The following is a 19,881-nucleotide window of genomic DNA, read 5'->3' as shown; positions in this document are numbered from 1 at the left end:
TGACTTATGACCATTTTTCACACTTATGACTGTTGCAGCATCCCCAGGGTCATGTGATTTACATTCGGATGCTTGGCAATCAATTCATATTTATGATGGTCACATTGTTCCAGGGTCATGTGATCGCCTTTTGCAACCTTCTGAGAAGCAAAGTTAGTGGGGACACCAGATTCACTTAACAATCATGTTGCTAATTTAATTTCTCTCTCTCCTTCTCTTTCTCTCCCTCTCTATTTTTCTCTTTCCCTCTATTTCTCCCTTTCTCTCTCTCCCTCTATTTCCCTCCCTCTTTCTTTCTCCTTCTCTCTCTCCCTTTCTCTTTCTCTCCCTTTCTTTCTCTCCCTCTCTCTTTCCCTCTCCCTCTATTTCTCTCCCTTTCTTTCTCCTCCTCTCTCTCTCTTTCTCTCCCTCCCTATTTGTTTCCCCCCTCTCTCTCTCTCTCCCTCTTTCTCTCTCTCTCTCTCTCTTTCTCTCTCCCTCCCTCTCCCATTGTCCCTTCCTTCCTTCCCTCTTTGTCCTTCCCTCTCTGCATTAAAGCAGTACCCGCGGAGGCGGCCCTGCGGCCCAACTTTCTCTTGCAGAAAGCAAGCTGAAACGGAGCGAGGGAGATTGCCAGGAACGCGAATCGGCCGATCTCGCGCTCCTGCAATCACCCTTGCTCGGTTTCAGCTTCCCTTGCTACAAGAGAAAGCAGGCTGAAAGCGAGCAAGGGAGATTGCAGCAGCGCGAGATCGGCCGATTCCCATTTCTGGCAATCTCCCTCGCTCCGTTTCAGCCTGCTTTCTCTTGTAGCAAGGGAAGCTGAAACCGAGCGAGGGAGATTGCAGGAGCGCGAGATCGGCGTTTCTCAGCATGTGCCAATTCGTGCTCCTGGCAATCTCCCTTGCTTTCCACTTGCAGAGGTTGGGGCTGGCCATACGGATCACCTTCGGACCATAAGACGCACCCTCGTTTTCCCCCCCACTTTTGGGGAAAAAAGTGCGTCTTATGGTCCGAAAAATAGGGTATATGTAAGCTTATGTACTATAATCAAACCACAGAAGTATTAAGAGCCATGGTGGCGCAGTGGTTAGAATGCAGTACTGCAGGCTATTTCTGCTGACTGCCGGCTGCCAGCACTTTGAGTCTCACAGGCTCAAGGTTGATTCAGCTTTATATCCTTCCGAGGTTGGTAAAATGAGGAGGAAATTCCTCCAAATTGTTGGAGAAACATGCTGACTCTGTAAACTGCTTAGAGAGGGCTGTAAAGCACGGTGAAGCTGTATAGAAGTTTTAAGTGCTATTGTAATTGCTATCAAATAATTTTAAAAAACTGGATGGATCTCTGGATATACTTTCAGTATATATTAATCTAGCGGTCCCATTTAATTTGAAATAAATAAAAATAAATATTTTTCATTCAAGAGTTTTGCCCAGAAGCGAGCTAAAGGCAGAATAATAATTTCAAATAATTATTTTTTTAAAATCTGATGTAGTTAAATGATTCAAAATAGCCCTATTAGATTTGATATACTACTATGCTACTTCTTGTTTGCTGACTTGAGTCTGGTGTGGGCAGGAAGATGGAATTTATAGCAGTAACATAACTGGTAACAACAATAGTAGCAGCAGTTCTTTTTAATGTCCTGGGAAAATCACTACTCTTTGCCATTCAATAGCGAGTTCTGCTCATGATACTGCATCACCCTGATTTCTACCAAAAATTATTGCAGAAAAAAGATGGAGAGAATGTATCATTGTTCTTTTCCACAACAGCCACTTCTTTCCAGTTGTATATAGTTCTGTCTCATTTTGCATATCCTAGAGTGAGAAAAACATTTACATTTCTGTCTTTATTATTTTAGTGGCCTTGTTTGCAGAGTAAGTGCAGGAAATGATAATGCTTGTCTGACGACAAATCACTTGGCTATGCTTGGAAAATTAGAGCCTCATCTTGTGTCCTTGGTTATTGCTTTCAGACACTGGGCCAAGGTAGGTTTGGTTTAGTAGCAAAGCATGTTTATTAATATATAATCAAATATTTATTCAAAGTGTACTCAATCTGTGTTGGAAAAAGTAAGAAGATGCATCCTGTACGTATCGGGCGATATTTCTAGTCCTGCAGAAAGATATACCCTTCCTTTTGCCTGTCTTCCTCCTTTCTCCTCCCACCCACCACCTCCTGCTTCAAAAACCCTTGAACCAATTTTGCTGGCTTTGTGTAGGACAGGGGTAGGCAACCTCGGCTCTTTTAGGACTCATGGACTTCAACTCCCAGAATTCCTGAGTCAGCTTTGCTGACTCAGGAATTCTGGGAGTTGAAGTCCATGAGTCCTAAAAGAGCCGAGGTTGCCTACCCCTGTTGTAGGACTAAATAGAGGAGGCTTAAATTGTTCCATTAGTGGTGCTCATTGGCACGTATTTCAAAGACAGACTGGCTCAAAAAAAAAAAGTTTCCAATCCTAGAAATCCGTTTAGATGTGTCTTTTAAGGGATAATTTGCTATAGTTCTGTAAATGAAATGAAAAGATTAGGAGTCACTCTCTTTTTCTCAAAGCTTCTAACTGGAAATAATGTCTCTCATATAAGGATGATTTGCCTGTTTTAAAGACAGCAGCTAAATATTTAGTAGTTTTCTGTATTACTTAAATATTACTATATGGAACGTTAAATATATATCGATAAGAAAAATCTATCTGCGATCCTAAAGTAGTTTAGAAGAGGATAGTATTCCAGCTATTCCAGATTTTGAATTTTCTTCCCAAATTCGTTGATCAGCAGAGATGTTTTTATTAAAATAGATTACTCTGATGATAGGCTTGCTTTTAAACTGCTATGGATCTTAATCATAATAGAATGGAAGGATATTGACGGAATACGGTAAGTAAAGTTAATGAAATCAACGTTGAAATTATCGGATTTAAGATTTTAACTTTCTGGATTATGCAGCTTTGCTCGCGTGTGGCATATATAAATAAGCTTTCATTCATTTCCCAGTCGTTGTCATTGGATCTCTTAATTTTTATTTTATCTCACTGTACAGTGATTTATTTCAATCTCTATAGTATTTTGTACTTTAGAGAAGTAAAATAGCTTTAAATAAACACTGTTTAAATAAACAGTGCAGAATTTCCACTGTAAATGAATGTTTTGTTCTGACAGTTGCCCAATACTTAATATACATCCTTCAGCTGTTCCTTGTATTAAGCTTATGAGACTAGTCATCTAGCCTGGTGAAAAGCAGTGGCCATATCTGCCATGGTTACACAGCCAACTCTAGTAGATATAGTGATATGATGACAAGTAGCTACTGTGTCATGGCTCAATCTTTAAAATTGCTCCAGCTGCATGTGATACAGTATATGACTCAAAAGCAGAAGTATAGAATTGTCTTTTCAGTTTGCTAGGAGTATATTTAAATAATTGTTATCGTAAAAGTTGGATTAGTTTCTTCAAATTCGTGAACTGTCAAGTTGAAATGTTTGATAATGCTACTTTAATAAATATTTTTCTTTCTGTTTTAGCTATGTTGTATAGATCATCCTGAAGAAGGTGGTTTACCACCTTATGTATTTGCTCTAATGGTTATTTTCTTTCTGCAACAAAGGAAAGAACCTTTTCTACCTGTCTATTTAGGTTCATGGGTATGTTTCTATAAAAATTCTTAATTACAAAGAAAATGTTTTCAGTTTGTGTTTTCTTTGTATACGTTTGAGATTATGAATTCCTATTTTTTCCAAAAGGAGAGAGAAACTTACTTATTTACCATTGCTTGTACGGCACCTATTACATTGACACAGTTCTAAATCAATGAAGCATAAATAAAATCAATTAACCACACCGCAACAGTTCATTGGTCTGACTGATTGGCTGCTCATGGGCTCCACATTAAAGTACTGGCAGTCTATATAATGCCCTCCCCTTCAAAAGCTCTTTGAAATGGCACAGTCTTAATTGCTTTTTTAAATGATAATAGAGTAAGAGTCATTTCTTGAGCGAGGAATTCATCTGCAGTGGTGATAAATAGGTTCACTTACAATAGGTTCAGAAAATTAATCTAGATAATAGCTAAGACCTATTGTAATGATGACATTTTGTTCATTTTTAAAGTACTGTTTTGTATCCAAAATTAACAGAGTTGGACTATAGCATTTTATTTTATGAGGACCAGGTTTAGCTCAAATATTGCCGCCTTCCACCTGATTGTGCTAATCAATTAAGATCTTAAAATAAGATCCACTTTTGTATGTCTCAGATTTAGATATTACAATACACAATCTACAAAAAATATTCTTAGGAGGATACTCTGCTACTTGTGGAATTTCTTTTCAGATCAGGATTTTTAGCATTGACACCATGTTTAAGATGCCAAGAAAAGACTAATTCAATCTTCTTTAGCTGTTGCTTTTATGTATTTAAATAGTTTATAATATTTGTTGATTTGAATGCTGTTTTGAGAAAAAAATAGCCCTTTTCCAAATTCATAATGAAGAAAGAATATCTTTAATACCATAAAGAATGGCCAATGAGACTCATTGTTAATGAAAAATGATGTGCAGTAGAAGACAAAATCATGGCTTCTCATAGATATTGATAGCCTAGATAGGCTATGATTATAGAAGGAATACTGCAAAACTGGAAAATATGTACAGTGTATGTTAAAATATACAGCTGGGTATAAAAAAAACAGGAATTAGAAACAATACTATCCTTACGTTATATAACCCTCTGGTACTACCTCATCCAAAACATCACATTGAGATTTTTTTAAAAAGACTAGGAAAAAAACAGAATTTGCCAAAGTAGTATCTTAGAGCAGGAGTGAAATCTTTTCTAAGTTTCTGTCCTTAATGTTGATATTTTTCTGAAGTAATTATTTCTAATGATCATTTTTTTTTCTTACATTAGATTGGAGGATTTTCATTGAACAAATTAGTGAATTTTATTCTTAAAGAAGTTGAAAATAATACTGTGGTCTGGGAATACAGCCCTGGTACTGATCCCACTTCTTCAAAGGAATCTTTTCCTAAAAGGGGAAAGGTATGTTAACAAAATAATTATAGGGCTATAATGTTTTAAATCTACATTTTTTTAAAAAGCTTGCGTTGCTAATTTTTAATGAAGTAGGCTTCAATAAACAGATTGCAGTTCTCATTATTAAAACACTGCCATCAAGTAAATGTGGGTATTATTTTAAAAGGAAGCCTTATTGTAGAACATTCCAGTTAATTAAACAAACCTTAATGACCAGTACGCTATGAAATTTCTGTATTCAGGACCAGAGAATTGAAAAATCATGGGATCTATAAATTAAAATGAGAAACAAATATTGTATTTAACAAGTGTAATATTTATTTAAAAAATAAAGTAATTGATATAGTTAGTATGTTGTATAATAGTTTTCTGCTATCAGAGCTGAGTACATAAAAATACAGAAGCTAGAATCTACCAAGTTATAGTTATAGAAGTACACCATTGAACTTAATAATATGACTACCATATTTTTTACCTTAATTTTGATTAGATACTTGAATAATTTTTATTGTAAACTAAATCATAGTTATCTTGAAAAGCAGAATAGAATCATATCAATAATTGTTGAAAGTCCCATTTTTAGCATATTTCCTATAGGACAAATGATGACCAGTAATGATATCTGATGGGGCAGTCAGCTGGAGTAGGCTTTAGGAGAGTATTTGTCAGCCTGCCTTATTTCTGTTCTAGAATTCTTTCCTTATAGAAGTTGATGATAAGGATCCTCGGGAGGAGGAGAAAAGACTTTGGAATCATATTTGCCTCTCTCTTTCCATCTGCCTATAGATGTAGAATAAATTGTTGCCCCATTGTACTATTTTTTTAGTACACTTGGGGTATATATATACTATGTCCATCAAAAGTACAAGTGAAATGTTTAAAAATAAATTCTATATATTTTTTCCAAGGGCAAACCCCTGCTCTGACAGAATCATATATTTTAACCATAACAATCTAGTTTCACAACAGAGCTTTTATCAGAGCTCAAGTATTTGAAAGAAATGTAGTCTGATCAGAGAGAGAGTATATAAATAATGGCAGAATAAAAATTATCATCACGTTATTTAACAATAAATCTCATTGCACCACTCAATAATTCTTGGAACTTTTATTTAATAATTATCTATTTCCCTTTTTATTGATTCATTAGATGTTTTCTTCATTACCTTGAACTTGTTCTTTAAAAGGATTATTAACAATAGTATAGTCATACTTTTCAGCTTCCAAGTATGGCTTCTAGATGAACACAGTGACTCAGTTTTTGCTTTAATTGACAGGTTCCTTTAGTATTTGATTCAGATCAAAAGTGTTCAGTTCCAATGGGACAGCTGTGGGTTGAACTGCTTCGTTTTTATGCCTTGGAGTTTAATCTATCTGACTTGGTGATAAGCATACGGCTCAAAGAAGAAGTATCTCGTGAATCCAAGGATTGGCCTAAAAAACGAATTGCCGTGGAAGGTATATTAAATAGATTGGCTTGCCAGTGTTTAGTTATGTTCATTATAGCAGAAACTTGTATCACTATATATTAAGAATTAAAGCAGGGGTCCCCAATCCCCGGTCCATGGACCTACACCGGGCCACAGCATATCAGAAACCGGGTCGCACAAATAAGCAAACCACCATCCGCGGGATGCAGGCAACACATGAAACCCTGCCCCCTCCAGTCTGTGGAAAAAACACTCTCCACAGATCTGGTCCCTGGTACCCAAAAGATTGGGGGCCGCTGAATTAAAGGATAGAACCTTTAGAATGCTAACTCTGGTCAGCAGATATTTTTACTGATGAAACAGGAGGATGCAGTTCCCTAAAATTCTCAAAATATACAGTGCAGAATCTCAACTGGAGAAGATTTTGAAGGCAGGTTTCTTTTTTGACTTAGTGGGGCTCACTAAAATAAAATGTGAAAATTCAGACTTGTACCCTATGGGACAATGGTTAAATTGGTTCTCATGTTCAGGGTATGCATGTTGCAAGCCTTAAATGTGCATTTCTTAGTCATGTGGTTTGGGTGATACACAGGTTAATCTCATGTCATAACTGTAAGGTAGTCTCCCCATCACAGTCATAACTTGTGACAGTTGTACAATGGGTCAATCATGTGACCTGCCTGATTTTATTATCTTTTTTGCAGCAGTTATTAAGCAAATAATCATGATCATTAAGCTAATCCACAGTCATTACATAACACCATGGTTGTTAAGTGAACCAGTGGTTTGCCAGGGGCATGGTTTTCTTGAAAACTGGAAGTAAGTGCCTGTTTTCAGCAACTGACATAAAACGAAGTCATATGACTGTGAGACAGTACAAATAGCTGTAAATGCAGCCCGATTGCATAGTGCCTGAAATGTAGTCACTTGACTGGAGGAGGCCTGTGATTCCTGATCATTGAATCCAGCTCATAAGTACTCCCAGATAGGTCACTTTGAACAGTCACTAAGTAACCAATCAAATACTACCTGTATTTCTGTAGGTTTCTCAGCCTAATGAATTGATTAAAAGTCTTGATGTGAATTAGTGCCTATTCTTGTTCGGTTAATTTTCGTTAAAAAATGAAAACATGAGCATAACATTTTACCATTTGTAACACTTTTTACCTTTTTTTCTCCTCCTCAGATCCTTACTCCGTAAAGAGGAATGTAGCAAGAACTCTTAATAGTCAGTTAGTATATGAGTATATACTTCATTGTTTACGGTCAACTTACAAGTATTTTGCCTTGCCTCATAAAAAGAATGCAAAAAGGAACCAAATACAATCTCTAGAGGGTTCAATACTTCTAGAACCTGAGAAGAATGTCTTTAAGCAAACAATCCCTGATATAAAAAATGTCCATAATGAAATGGAGAATACTGTAATAGACAACTATATAACTTCTACTAAGAAAAGTTCATATTTTCCTCAAGAACATATGTGTGAGCCTTCTCAGTTACTTATTGATGAAAACTTTGTGGAAGAACAGTTGGCAGATGGTGAACATATAGGAATGTCTTATGAGGACTCAGATTGCATTATTGAAGAATTCATTTCGGGTGACAATGAGGAATGTAAACCAAGCTGTGAGGAGACTGAGAGTGGAAATGAAGAGGAGGAAGGTGAAGAGGGACATGAGCAGGAACATTTGGATAGTAACCAAGACAGTGAAAGTGGAGATCTTGCTATTCCAATTAGCAAGCATGATGTTGAAACAGACAGCATTTCTGATTTGGAAAATGTGGTAGCTGCCCTTGATGAGTTTAGTTTAGAAGAGAGTGGTATTCCAAATGATAAACTTGACATTGATGAAGAGAGCACAGAAGGTACTGATGAACTGGATGATTCCCTGTTCAAACTGGAACCACCATCTCGGGAACAAGTATCTGAAATGGATAACTCAGAAGTAGAAGAGGAGGAAGAGGAGGAAGAAGATGAAGAGCATAGTATTAAAAACCAGGAGCAACTTGAGAACATAATCAATACTGAAGATGAGCTGGACAATACATACACTGGATCTGGTGTTGAGGAACCTCTTTCAGAAGAGGAAGAATTGCTTATTGCTCATGGGGACATTGAGCTAAAGAAGAGAGTAGATGAATGTTCAAGTGTAGATTTGAACAAAGAAGATGATCCTGAAAAAGAAGTACTTACTGAAAGTAACAAACCAGTAGACCAGAGTAACGGGTCTGAACTCTTCTATGAATTTAATAAAACTACTTTCACAAAAGGCAAGGTAATAGCACCTATATATCAAAGTATTACTAATCGTATAATGCTTCATTCCAGAACAGACTTAACTGTAGAAGTAGGGCTTAACACCCACACTAGTAAAATTTGACCTATAAATTCTACATACAAGAATCTGGATTCAAATGTGTTTTAAAGCCATTTCCATCCATGGCTGCACCCAGCTCAATCCTGAAATATTAATTCCTGATAGTTTGTGTTCACAAACAAATTAGCTGTGAGCCTCTGTCTGTTAAAGTAGGTAGAAATCATAGCAAACTTCAAGTTTAAGCATTTACAATGTAAACTTATATTTCATCTTTGATTACAGTAGTGCAGTGTGATGCATACACTATTCATAATATACTCTGTCACTAGTTTCCTAAGCAGCCTAGAAACATTGCTCATATGGGAATAAAGAATATTCTTGTCCCAATCGCAGTATATTACAGCCCATTTTGGCTGTTTCATAATAGTATCAGATCAAATTGAGATATGAAGATATTAAATATTTGCTCTGGAAGGTTAGAAAATTGAAAAACATGTGGGTGATGGATAATGGGAGAATTATGTCCTCATGTCTACTAAAGTCACTGGAAATACATTGGATTTCATCCATCATCAATATATATTCAAGACTGAGCAATGGTTGCTCTTTAATTTTGGGAGCTAGCTGGTGTTATAAAGTTGAAAGAAGAGACATTTTTAGATAAATCTTTTCTTTTGAGCTAGATTCCTACAGTTGTATGCAGTTTATGTAAGCGAGAAGGTCATCTAAAGAGAGACTGTCCAGAAGACTTTAAAAAAATTGAACTGGATCCTTTGCCACCATTAACATCCAAGTTTTCCAGTATTCTGGATCAAGTGTGCATCCAGTGTTATAGTAAGTGGGAAGAACTATATTTTAATTATTTGTTAATTTTACAGAAAAAAGTATTAATAGTTTCCTGCAGTTATATTCTACTTGGAATATAGGGATTTATTTATTTATTTGTTTGTTTGTTTGTTTGTTTTTATAAACCGCCCTTCTCCCAAGGGACTCGGGGCGGTGTACAGAGTAAGGTAGGTAAACATAATGAAACAGTACTGAAAAACAATAATCAAAACAAACTGGGACCCCAATTAGAGCTATCAGGCCAGGCCGGACTGCTGGAACAGGTAAGTCTTTAAGTCGCGCCGGAAGGTGCGGAGGTCGGGGGCCATCCGGATTTCAGTTGGTAAGCAGTTCCAGAGGGCTGGCGCACCCACTGAGAATGCCCTCCCCCTGGGGGCCACCAGCCAACATTCCTTGAGCGGTGGCACCCTGAGGAGGCCCTCTCTGTGGGAGCGCACAGGGCGGTGGGGTGTTGACATTGGCAGAAGGTGCTCCCGTAGGTAGTCCGGACCCATGCCATGTAGGGCTTTGTATGTCATTGTTAGCACCTTGAACTTTATGATCAGAAAAGAAAGATGTTGACCTATTCTTTGCTACCAGTTACGTGATTTTCCCTTTTTTATTTAAGTTTTCCTACCACATTTTGCTCTGCTGTACAGGTTGTACCTGGATCTGTGTTGCTAGATATCTACTCCTATAATGTCTATAACTGATTTACTTTTAACATTTTTTATTTGTAAAACTATTTCAAAACATTAAAAAAACAGCTTGTTTTGTGTGCCTCTTACTTGCTGTCATAATTCCTTTTTTCAATTAATGTAAATGATGTTCTGTTTTCAACAGAAGATTTTGCTCCAAATATTATAGAAGATCAGGCCCGGGAATATATAAGGCAAAATCTTGAAAGTTTCATCCGACAAGAATTTCCAGGTGCTTCCTGTAGTTAGTTTCTTAATTTTAAATTTCAAAGATTTAAAGTGATTTTTATTATTTTCATCTAAATCTAATTCAAACAAAATGTCTTACTTGACAGAAAAATATTGTATGGTGAACTCAGTTTTCTTATATTTTTAAATAACCTGATGTTAAAGCATGTATTGCTAACACTGCTAATTTTTTTTGTAAATTAGTCATAGATGTATATCCTCCTTTACAGGCACAAAATTAAACTTGTTTGGGTCTTCAAAGAATGGATTTGGCTTCAAGCAAAGCGATCTTGATATTTGTATGACAATTGATGGTCTGGAAACTTCTGAGGTAACTTGTCGATATGGACAATTTGATGAACATAAATATATGTTGTATGTGTCTTTTTTGTTTTCTAAGCTGCTAATGTCCCATATGTGTGCGCACAGATGTGTTTGGTTACCCTTCATTATAGTTTTGAATATAGACTGGGCACCAAACTACAATTACTAAAATAGTCTCAGCAGGGTTCTTATTCTCTGTTTTTTGAAACCTATAGTGATGTATTGTATGAAAATTGAGGCTAATAAACCAGTTTTACTTTTTTCCATTCATACCAGTTCAAAAAAAATGGGTTTTCATTCAGAGTAGATATTTGTGTATGGCATAACACTGCTGTAAGATACCAGTGCACTGCTTAAGAAATGTTAGGAAAATACGATCATTCAAATCATATGGATTCTTTGCTATTGTTTTGATGGCTTGTATTGTCTTTGGCAGTTAAATCAGATGTGAGACATCAGTGGGAAGATAAGCTTCATTGCAGGAATTTGCACTCAGAAATAAATGTATAAATTAAGCTGATTTTGGGGGAAAAGGGGGCTGCTGTTTGAGAAGAGAAATATCTGTATTCAACTGTTTATACAGCAGGGTGTTCTGAAGCTCTCGTCAAATAATATTTCGACAATACATCTATTGGCACTATTGGCACTATTTCGACTTTTACATCTCTTGCAACAGAAGAAAAGAAATGCATGCTTTTTCCTCTCCTTACTAAGTTTAACAAGTCCTTGACAATTTAAATATTTGCAACATTTCGGTCAGGACTGCAAGATGCTTCCATTTTCTGACATGAACGTTTCTGTGAGTTAACACATGTTTGCAATTTAAAAATAAAAAACGGATTAGAAACAGTATAGAAGCCAATACCTAACATTACAAAGACATGCTTCAAAATAGTGTCAAGTACTGAAGTTAAAACTGTGTGTGCTGCAAAGAGAGACCTATTAAGTGGATAATTTTGTTTTCTTGGATATAAATTCTGTCATTATACTAACATTTTTTTCTATCATAGGGACTTGATTGTATAAGAATTATTGAAGAACTTGCAAGAATGCTGAAGAAACATTCAGGTAAACATCCAATTCTTCAAAATTAAAAAGCTGGGTTGCCTCATGAAATGTAGAATCAGATCCTCATATTTGATATATTGTTACTTTGTTTACATAAACATTTGGCTTTATTATTTTTAAAATAGCAAAAATGCTAGCCAACAGCTGTGTCCCAAGCTGCTCACTTTTTCATTATTCAGAAATCAAAATGCATTCAACTGGTTTCTGATGCACTTATTTATGTAATATTTTGACAATCTCATTTGGAAAAAAGTTAAAACTTTATGGATTTCATATTGTACTTATCTTTCAAAAGCCAGCATTGAGAGGTTATAGTATTTGTGTCTTTCAGAAATATCTGCTTCTTTATTCAGATTATTTCCTAAAATTTAAACAAAGTTTTGCCAATGTTGTTATAGCTAATATATTGCTTGTTTAATTATATGCTAATAGTATTAGAAAATGTATGTTTCATTGTAGAATTTTCATTATCTTTCTAGTAAAACATGATTCATTAAAACTTCTTGTCCTATATAATTCTTTTTCATATCAACATCTTTTATGCAGTTCTGTCTTTTGTCAGATTTCTGGGTCTCATTCTGTTTACATATGCTGACACCGTCTTTTCCTATAACTGAGTGCACCAAATTCATTTCTGTTATTATGAAATACAGAAAAAGCCTGGAATAACTGCCCCAACTGTTCTTTAGTGATTTTTATAGTGAAGCGTTTTGATAATTTTCCAAAAGCTTTGGACTAAAATAAGGACTGTTGAATTAACTGAGACTTGCCCTTAAATAAGTGTGTATGTCTTTGTAGCTTAAGCTTCATTTTTTATTTAGTATGCTGGATTGTAAGACTAGTATTGTCACTAAGTTCACTTGAAGTAAGTATTTTTTGTACTTGCATAGGTTTAAGAAATATCTTACCCATAACAACTGCTAAGGTGCCGATTGTCAAGTTTTTTCATGTCCGAAGTGGCCTTGAAGTAGACATCAGTCTGTATAACACATTGGTAAGAGCATTTACCAATTTGAAATGTAAATATTTCTTCAAATAACCATTAGGAAGTTTTTATAAATAGGAATGGTCCATGGCTCCTAGATAAAATATTTTTTTTCAATTTATATTTGAGTGTGTCATCATCATATGGACCAAAAACAAAATAGCAAGCAATGATATGGGCAGGTTATCTAAAATTGAAAAGTTGGAAGATAAATATATCAGCCTTGTCTTTACAATATTTTGCCTCAGAATAGTCTGTGAAAATAGCTTAATGTAAAAATACGTCAGTCCCAAAGAAGCGTATGATTTCCTGAAATGACTCATTTTAATGGCATATTTTAAAAATGAAACTTTTCTACCGTATATCAGTCTAAAAGGTGATAAACCTCCGAACAACTTTCCATGCCTGAATTTCTCATTTTACCTTTTCAAATCCTTCTGTAAAAGAAAAAGGGCTTACGCTTAGTCTTTGTTTTTTGCAGGCTCTGCATAACACAAAGCTCTTGTCTTGTTATGCCACAATTGATCCCAGAGTAAAATATCTTTGTTACACAATGAAAGTATTTACAAAGGTAAAGCAAACTCCAGATCTTATGGGGGGAAGTTCTAGAACAACCAAGTCTTGAAGGTAATTTTTCTCTCTCACTCCAGATGTGTGGCATTGGTGATGCATCCAGAGGCAGCTTATCTTCCTATGCATATACTCTAATGGTGCTCTATTTTCTTCAGCAGAGAAGTCCACCTGTTATTCCAGTTCTTCAAGAGGTGCAGTATATAATTATTGTTTGTACACTTCCATTTGAAATTAAAAGAATTCAAAGGCTACCAGTTTAATGCTAACCTAATATTCAATACTTCTTTGTTTAGATCTACAAAGAGCCAAAGAAACCTGAAATTCTAGTTGATGACTGGAATGTTTATTTTTTTGACAGAATAAATGAACTGGTGAGAATCTGACTGATTCAGGGGAAAACATTGTATGTATTCTTAAATTTTACGTTCCTAAGATTTGCTGAATAAAAAAGAGAACAGTCGCAGCCTATATTATTAAACCCAGTGATCAGCTTCTGTACAGCTAAATGAAATTAGTTAATAAACAGATTATTTCAGATTAGCAGATTTTACATTCAATGAAATCAGCCATGTTCCTTGTGCTTTTATGGGGCTTCACCTTTCATCCTAGAGTAGTCAAAAAATAGAAGAAAATGATTCTTTTGTGCACAGGTTAAGATGCGTGTCTATGCATAATAATTAAATTACATTTCCATTTTAAAATTTAACCACCTAAAAAAATGAGCAAAAAAGTGTTTTTCCCCCTCTCTTTTCAGTCAGAGGTTTGGTCAGATTTTGGTAAAAATAAAGAATCCATTGGTGAATTATGGCTAGGACTTCTACGTTTTTATACTGAAGAATTTGATTTTAAAGAGCATGTTATCTGCATCCGAAGGAAAAGTTTGCTTACAACATTCAAGAAACAGTGGACTTCGAAATACATAGTCATTGAAGGTATCTCTACTTCGTGAACATTTTATTGACATTTTAACATACAGATTTTTTTATTGCAAGGGCTTTATTGGATGACTAACTTCTATATGCATAACAGTGTCTGACACTGGAATGAATGATATCACTATTCCGCATTGAAGAAGGACATCCACTTAGCATTTTTCTGCAAGGCACTCTTCTTGATGTCCTTTATTCAGGTCACTGCTGACAGTCTACAAAAGAGCTGCTGGATCCATTGTCATTGCTCTGCATGTTACATTAAACAAAGGGCGCAGAGAAGAAATGGTCTCTAACAAAATTAAGATGGGTATACAGCACATATCAGGGATGCGGTGGCTCAGTGGGTTAGGACGCTGAGCTTGTCGATCAGAAGGTCGGCAGTTTGGCGGGTCGAATCCCAAGTGCCGCGTAGCAGAGTGAGCGCCTGTTACTCATCCCAGCTTCTGCCAACCTAGCAGTTTGAAAGCACGTAAAAATGCAAGTAGAAAAATAGGGACCACTACGGTGGGAAGGTAACAGCGTTCCATGTGCCTTTGGCGTCTAGTCATGCTGGCCACATGACCACGGAAATGTCCTTGGACAAGTGCTGGCTCTTCGGCTTTGAAACGGAGATGAGCACCGGCCCCTAGAGTCAGAAACGACTAGCACGTATGTGCGGGGGAACCTTTACCTTTACAGCACATACCAGAGTTGTTTTGTAGTACAGAATGGTTTTGTAGGATACCCTGAACTTCCCTTATGGTCTCTCTCATTCTTTCTGTGTCTCATAATGTACATAACTTTGTGTAGAACTCTTGAAATCATTTAGTTTCTTTGAATTTTACAGATTAAATCACAGGGATCTGATGTTGATCCTGTCATACTTTTTTGTAGCTTTATCTTGCACAGCACTCTTCTTTCCATCCAGCCTAATCTATTTTGGGTTTCTGAGGGCAGATCCTAAAGTACATTTCACTGCTTTCTCCTTCTCCACTGGAATTTTCTCTTTATTCTCTGACTATATTGAATTCTAGTTCTAACGAAGTTTGGAATGATAAAAAATGACTGAATATTATAATCGTCAACACTTCACTCATGTTAAATTTTTACATATATGTCATCTAGAACTTAAGATATCACTCTCCATTTTTAGGACTGAGTGCATCAATCACACTGTGCCATACGATGGCCTATCAGCCATTGTTTATAACATGGGAATCAGATAATTATAGCTTGCTAAATAAATTAATATTTAATACAATATGTGAATTCTATGTAGAGGTGTCAAAGAGATACAAAGTTGTTCTGAAATACCCATTCAGTTGATAAGGCTGGTTTAATGTTTTTCTATGGATTTTGCTAACATCTAATGCTTGTTTTGCAGATCCTTTCGATCTGAATCATAATCTTGGAGCTGGATTATCAAGAAAAAGTAAGACACTTTGTCAGAGTTATCGTACGTATACTTGCATCTAAGTAAATATTGATTATTTTTATTATACAGTTAATTATTTTTCTTTCAATTATTTTAGTGACCAATTTTATAATGAAGGCTTTTATAAATGGCAGGAGGGTATTTGGCACTCCAATAAGAGGATTTCCAAAAGAATATTCTTCAAAAATGGTATGTTAGGAAATTCATGATCCATTTGTCTTTCAAGTACTTTGTTAATGATGCTTTTTCTCAGTCAGTTTATATACTTTTTATTGATGGAAGAAAATAAATACATATTTTAAATTAATGGATGGTTACTTAAAAGTGTGACCATTATGATATAGTTTATAAATGAAATTATTGAAGAGATCTATGATAACATTTTTGGTAATAGAACTGCAATCTATATACAATATATTTTTAGGTACTTTAGAAACTTAACATATTTTTACAAATATATTGAAAGCTCTTATCAGAATCATATGTCTAAATATTTCCATGTCACAAATAGTGGATCTGTAACCAAATATTGCAGTTTTATCTCATTTAATACAATTTGCCCTGCAACATTTAATCAGAAGTTAGCTATTTCAAGGTAAAATTAATTAGAGTAACAGAAAAACCAGAGATCTACTTTTATTTAGTTGTGTAAGATATAAGTTGAATATAAGATCTTTTCTTCATAATGTATACAGATAAGCATAAACAGTGTGTGTGATTGCATTTAAAAAAGGAAAGCTCTATATGAACTGGAACTAAAGTTGTAATTTTCTAGGTTTTTAGATGTTTTATAGAGGCCTTACTGAAATAAACAATTTAATAAATATTAGTCAGGTTTAAGAAGTTGGTTTCACTTATTGTGCTTTACGGACAATGATAGTGTCTTCAGATCTTAAAATCTTACTATGTTTAATGCTTTGCTAGGAATATTTTTTTGACCCAGAAGTGCTTACAGAAGGAGAATTGGCCCCAAATGACAGATGTTGCCGAATTTGTGGTAAAATTGGACATTTCATGAAAGACTGCCCATTCCGGAGAAAGTAAGTTCATTTTTCCTCAAGGGCAGAAATAATCTGATTATTAGAAACTCAAAAATATTTCCTCCATACTTTAACGCTGCATGTGGAAGACAGATGGTTTAAAACAGGCGTCTTCAAACTTGGGCCTTTTATGATTTGTGGACTTCAACTCCCAGAATTCCTCAGCCAGCAACCCTTGGTTTAAATCATATGTAGTATTCTGAAACTATGAATCCTCCTAATTTGAAAATACTACTGTTACTGAAAAGATGGCATTAGATTGACCTAATGGAGTATTGCATATTGTATACAGTTGTTTTCATCAATGCCTTCAGTTTCGATTGAGGATCTTCCAAGTAAATTTGTTTGGACATTTGAAAATACAAGTAATGCAGAAATAATATATTAAAAATTTAATGGCGGGAACTGCAGTTGCAAAAAAGACTAGTGAATGTGTTTTACTGTTAAATACAAGAAATGCAGTAGGAGAAAGGAATCCAGCACATTTTAAAGTAATTTTGCTATAGTACACTTCTCGGGTCTGAATTTCATAAAAGAAAAATTGTTTCAATCAATATTGTTATAGACTCCGAAGACGGCATGATAGTGAAGATCCTAAAAACCAAAGATACACAGAAAATAAAGAAAAAAGAAATAAAGATGAAACACAAACCCCAGTTAAAACTGCAGAAAGAGAAGTGTTGTTAAAAGATGGAAAGATGCAAATATGTGCGTCCAACAAAAATAAACTAGGAAAAGGAACAATGGAAATTGGAAAAGAGAAATCTCCCAAGCCAATGGGAGAGAAATGGAAGCGGCAAGAAGATAGAGATTTAAGAGAAAAACGTTGTTTTATTTGTGGAAGGGAAGGACACATAAAAAAAGAATGCCCACAGCACAAAGGAGCTACAGGTATGAAATTTAGGTCTAGTCCAGTGCTACTAATGGATGTTTCACTCTATATTCATCAGGATTAAACTGATTACCTCAATGATCTTATCTTTCTAAAGCTATGATTTGGATTTAGAACAGTGCAGAGATTAACAGTCAGCATGAGAGTTTGGGATTGAGAGCTGCAGACAAAAAGGGAAGTCACTGAAAATCAGCTGGAAGGAATGCCTAGTCAGCAAATTAATTGCCCTTTGCTGTACATAAGTTAATGTAAGGAATGAAAGTACGGTAATTGAAATTCATTTCCATTTATGAAACAAAGGTTCTGGATATAACCCTTGACACTGAAACACTTCCAGTAGAAAAGAAATAAATAGTTTTAAAAATGATGTTTATGTTATAAAGACACAATTTAAGTGTTGCATTTGTTTAAGGGACTGTTCAAATAGAGGGGATGGCTGTTATACCCAGATAACATTATTTGCATAATTATATCAGTATAATGACATTGTTAATGCAAATAATAAAAATAGAAATGAATGCGATTATTATGAGTTATAAGCTATCATTAAAGACAAGGCAGTGTAAATTCAGACAATTATGTAGGTAACAAACCATGGTTTAACAATGAATCAGGTCTTGGGAGCTGATTTTTGACTGAGGTCAAAAGTATTTGACATGCAAACTTTTTCTTTTTAACAAACTATAATTTTATCTTTCGAAGGTGTTCTGATTTTAGAAAATCCATGTGGGACCCCTTTATCCAGTGCTGTTAAACACTCTGGTCGATTAAATCAGGTAAATAATGTATCGGGGTTTTTTTTTTAAAAAAATAAGATTAGCTTTTATTTTAGTACATGACAAAATTCATAGTACATCATTTCATATAAGAATACCTATTAAAATATTGCAGGGTTATATTTCTGTTATATTGTATATTAGCTGCCTCCAAATGTTTGTTCATGCTTTTTCTTATCTATTTTTAAAGGGACTTTCTCCACAGGAAGACAAAAAGAATCAGAAAGGGAAACTACTTTTGGGTCCCCAGTCAGGTTTGTAAATTAAGCTTTTTTTAATGCAAACCTTACTGTCCAAGAAATGATACAGAATGTAGTTATTAAAATAGATGAAAAAGTAATCGCAGATTTTTTTTCCTCACAATGATTCATTTATGTAAGCTCCTTGCCTTGGTGAATGGCTAAAAAATTGGGATTGGTGTTTTCAACAGCATCCCTCTGCCCAGTTCTTTGGGTCAGGTTGAGGGGTTGTTCCAGCTCTCAGAATTTTTGATGAGCAATATGGGGGCTGCAGCATGAGGAAGGAACAAGAGAATCTATTTCTGCCTTTTCCCCTACATGAATGGCTTTTAGGATCCAACCCAATAGTCTGAGCAGAATTGTGCATCATGTGGTCAATATACAGATGTTGTCATTGACATTTTCTTATACCAATGAAAAGAGGCAGTGCTTTTCAAGATGCTTTTCAAGATTTGCTGATCTGCATTAAAAGCAATACATTTTATTTTACTTTAATGCAGAGATACTCTGTATATGTATGTATGGGGTTGAAATTCCTTATCAGTTCCAGCCAGTATAACTACGGGCGACGAGTGATAAGAATTGCAGCCCACCATCTCAATCACATTGCCTGCACCACATTGCAGTATGTAGTTGCTTCCCAATTATACATCTTTGTCCTTGGCTGTCCAAGTGAAACTATTGAAACTTTCCCCCCAGAGTCTGGATGGGAAGAACAGGTTGTAGCTCAACCCTGCCAATACTGAGTGGTTATAGGGTTTTTAAATTCCCCAGATCCAAGAACTGGAATATTTTCACCTTTGGTTCTACATGAGGTGGCATTAACTCGTTCAGACTTGATACGCAACCTGACAATTCTCCTGGACTTACAGCTCCTGCTCAAAGAGCAAGTGGTAGGTGTGGCCAGGGGAGCCTTAGCAGAACTTTAAGCTGCCCTTAAAGATCATCTAGAGTAGACCATCAGTTGATCCAGAATGCAGCAATTGTGGTTGCTTCTTGTAAGGCTTACTTAAGTTTTACCAATGTTCCATTGGTCCTGAGTTATGAAGAACTGGCTTACCCTTGGAAAAAATTTTTTTAAAGTTGATAACTTTATTCTTGATGTCTTCATTTTGATCTTTTTGT

General features: G+C 35.4%; 1 protein-coding gene across 4 annotated transcripts in view; it reads left to right on the top strand.

Annotated features, from left to right (window-relative positions):
* TUT7 (terminal uridylyl transferase 7) overlaps positions 1-19,881 on the top strand; it is a 38,393-nt gene that overhangs the window by 17,510 nt on the left and 1,002 nt on the right. For 2 of the 4 annotated variants that reach the window (XM_083355848.1, XM_083355847.1), the window contains exons 9-28: positions 1,845-1,971; positions 3,504-3,623; positions 4,888-5,019; positions 6,291-6,471; positions 7,630-8,720; positions 9,446-9,596; positions 10,431-10,517; positions 10,744-10,844; positions 11,848-11,905; positions 12,796-12,899; positions 13,372-13,461; positions 13,541-13,654; positions 13,757-13,834; positions 14,218-14,395; positions 15,759-15,806; positions 15,907-15,998; positions 16,734-16,849; positions 17,415-17,740; positions 18,444-18,517; positions 18,708-18,771. In XM_083355848.1, the coding sequence (XP_083211974.1) occupies positions 1,845-1,971; positions 3,504-3,623; positions 4,888-5,019; positions 6,291-6,471; positions 7,630-8,720; positions 9,446-9,596; positions 10,431-10,517; positions 10,744-10,844; positions 11,848-11,905; positions 12,796-12,899; positions 13,372-13,461; positions 13,541-13,654; positions 13,757-13,834; positions 14,218-14,395; positions 15,759-15,806; positions 15,907-15,998; positions 16,734-16,849; positions 17,415-17,740; positions 18,444-18,517; positions 18,708-18,771 (3,332 nt within the window). The remainder of the gene's footprint in view (positions 1-1,844; positions 1,972-3,503; positions 3,624-4,887; positions 5,020-6,290; positions 6,472-7,629; positions 8,721-9,445; positions 9,597-10,430; positions 10,518-10,743; positions 10,845-11,847; positions 11,906-12,795; positions 12,900-13,371; positions 13,462-13,540; positions 13,655-13,756; positions 13,835-14,217; positions 14,396-15,758; positions 15,807-15,906; positions 15,999-16,733; positions 16,850-17,414; positions 17,741-18,443; positions 18,518-18,707; positions 18,772-19,881) is intronic. The other 2 variants (XM_083355849.1, XM_083355850.1) reach the window with 2 other exon arrangements.

The sequence above is a fragment of the Vipera ursinii genome, assembly GCF_947247035.1.
Source record: "Vipera ursinii genome assembly, chromosome: 2".
In the NCBI taxonomy this organism is placed as follows: domain Eukaryota; kingdom Metazoa; phylum Chordata; class Lepidosauria; order Squamata; family Viperidae; genus Vipera; species Vipera ursinii.
This window is presented reverse-complemented; position numbering and strand designations above follow the sequence as displayed.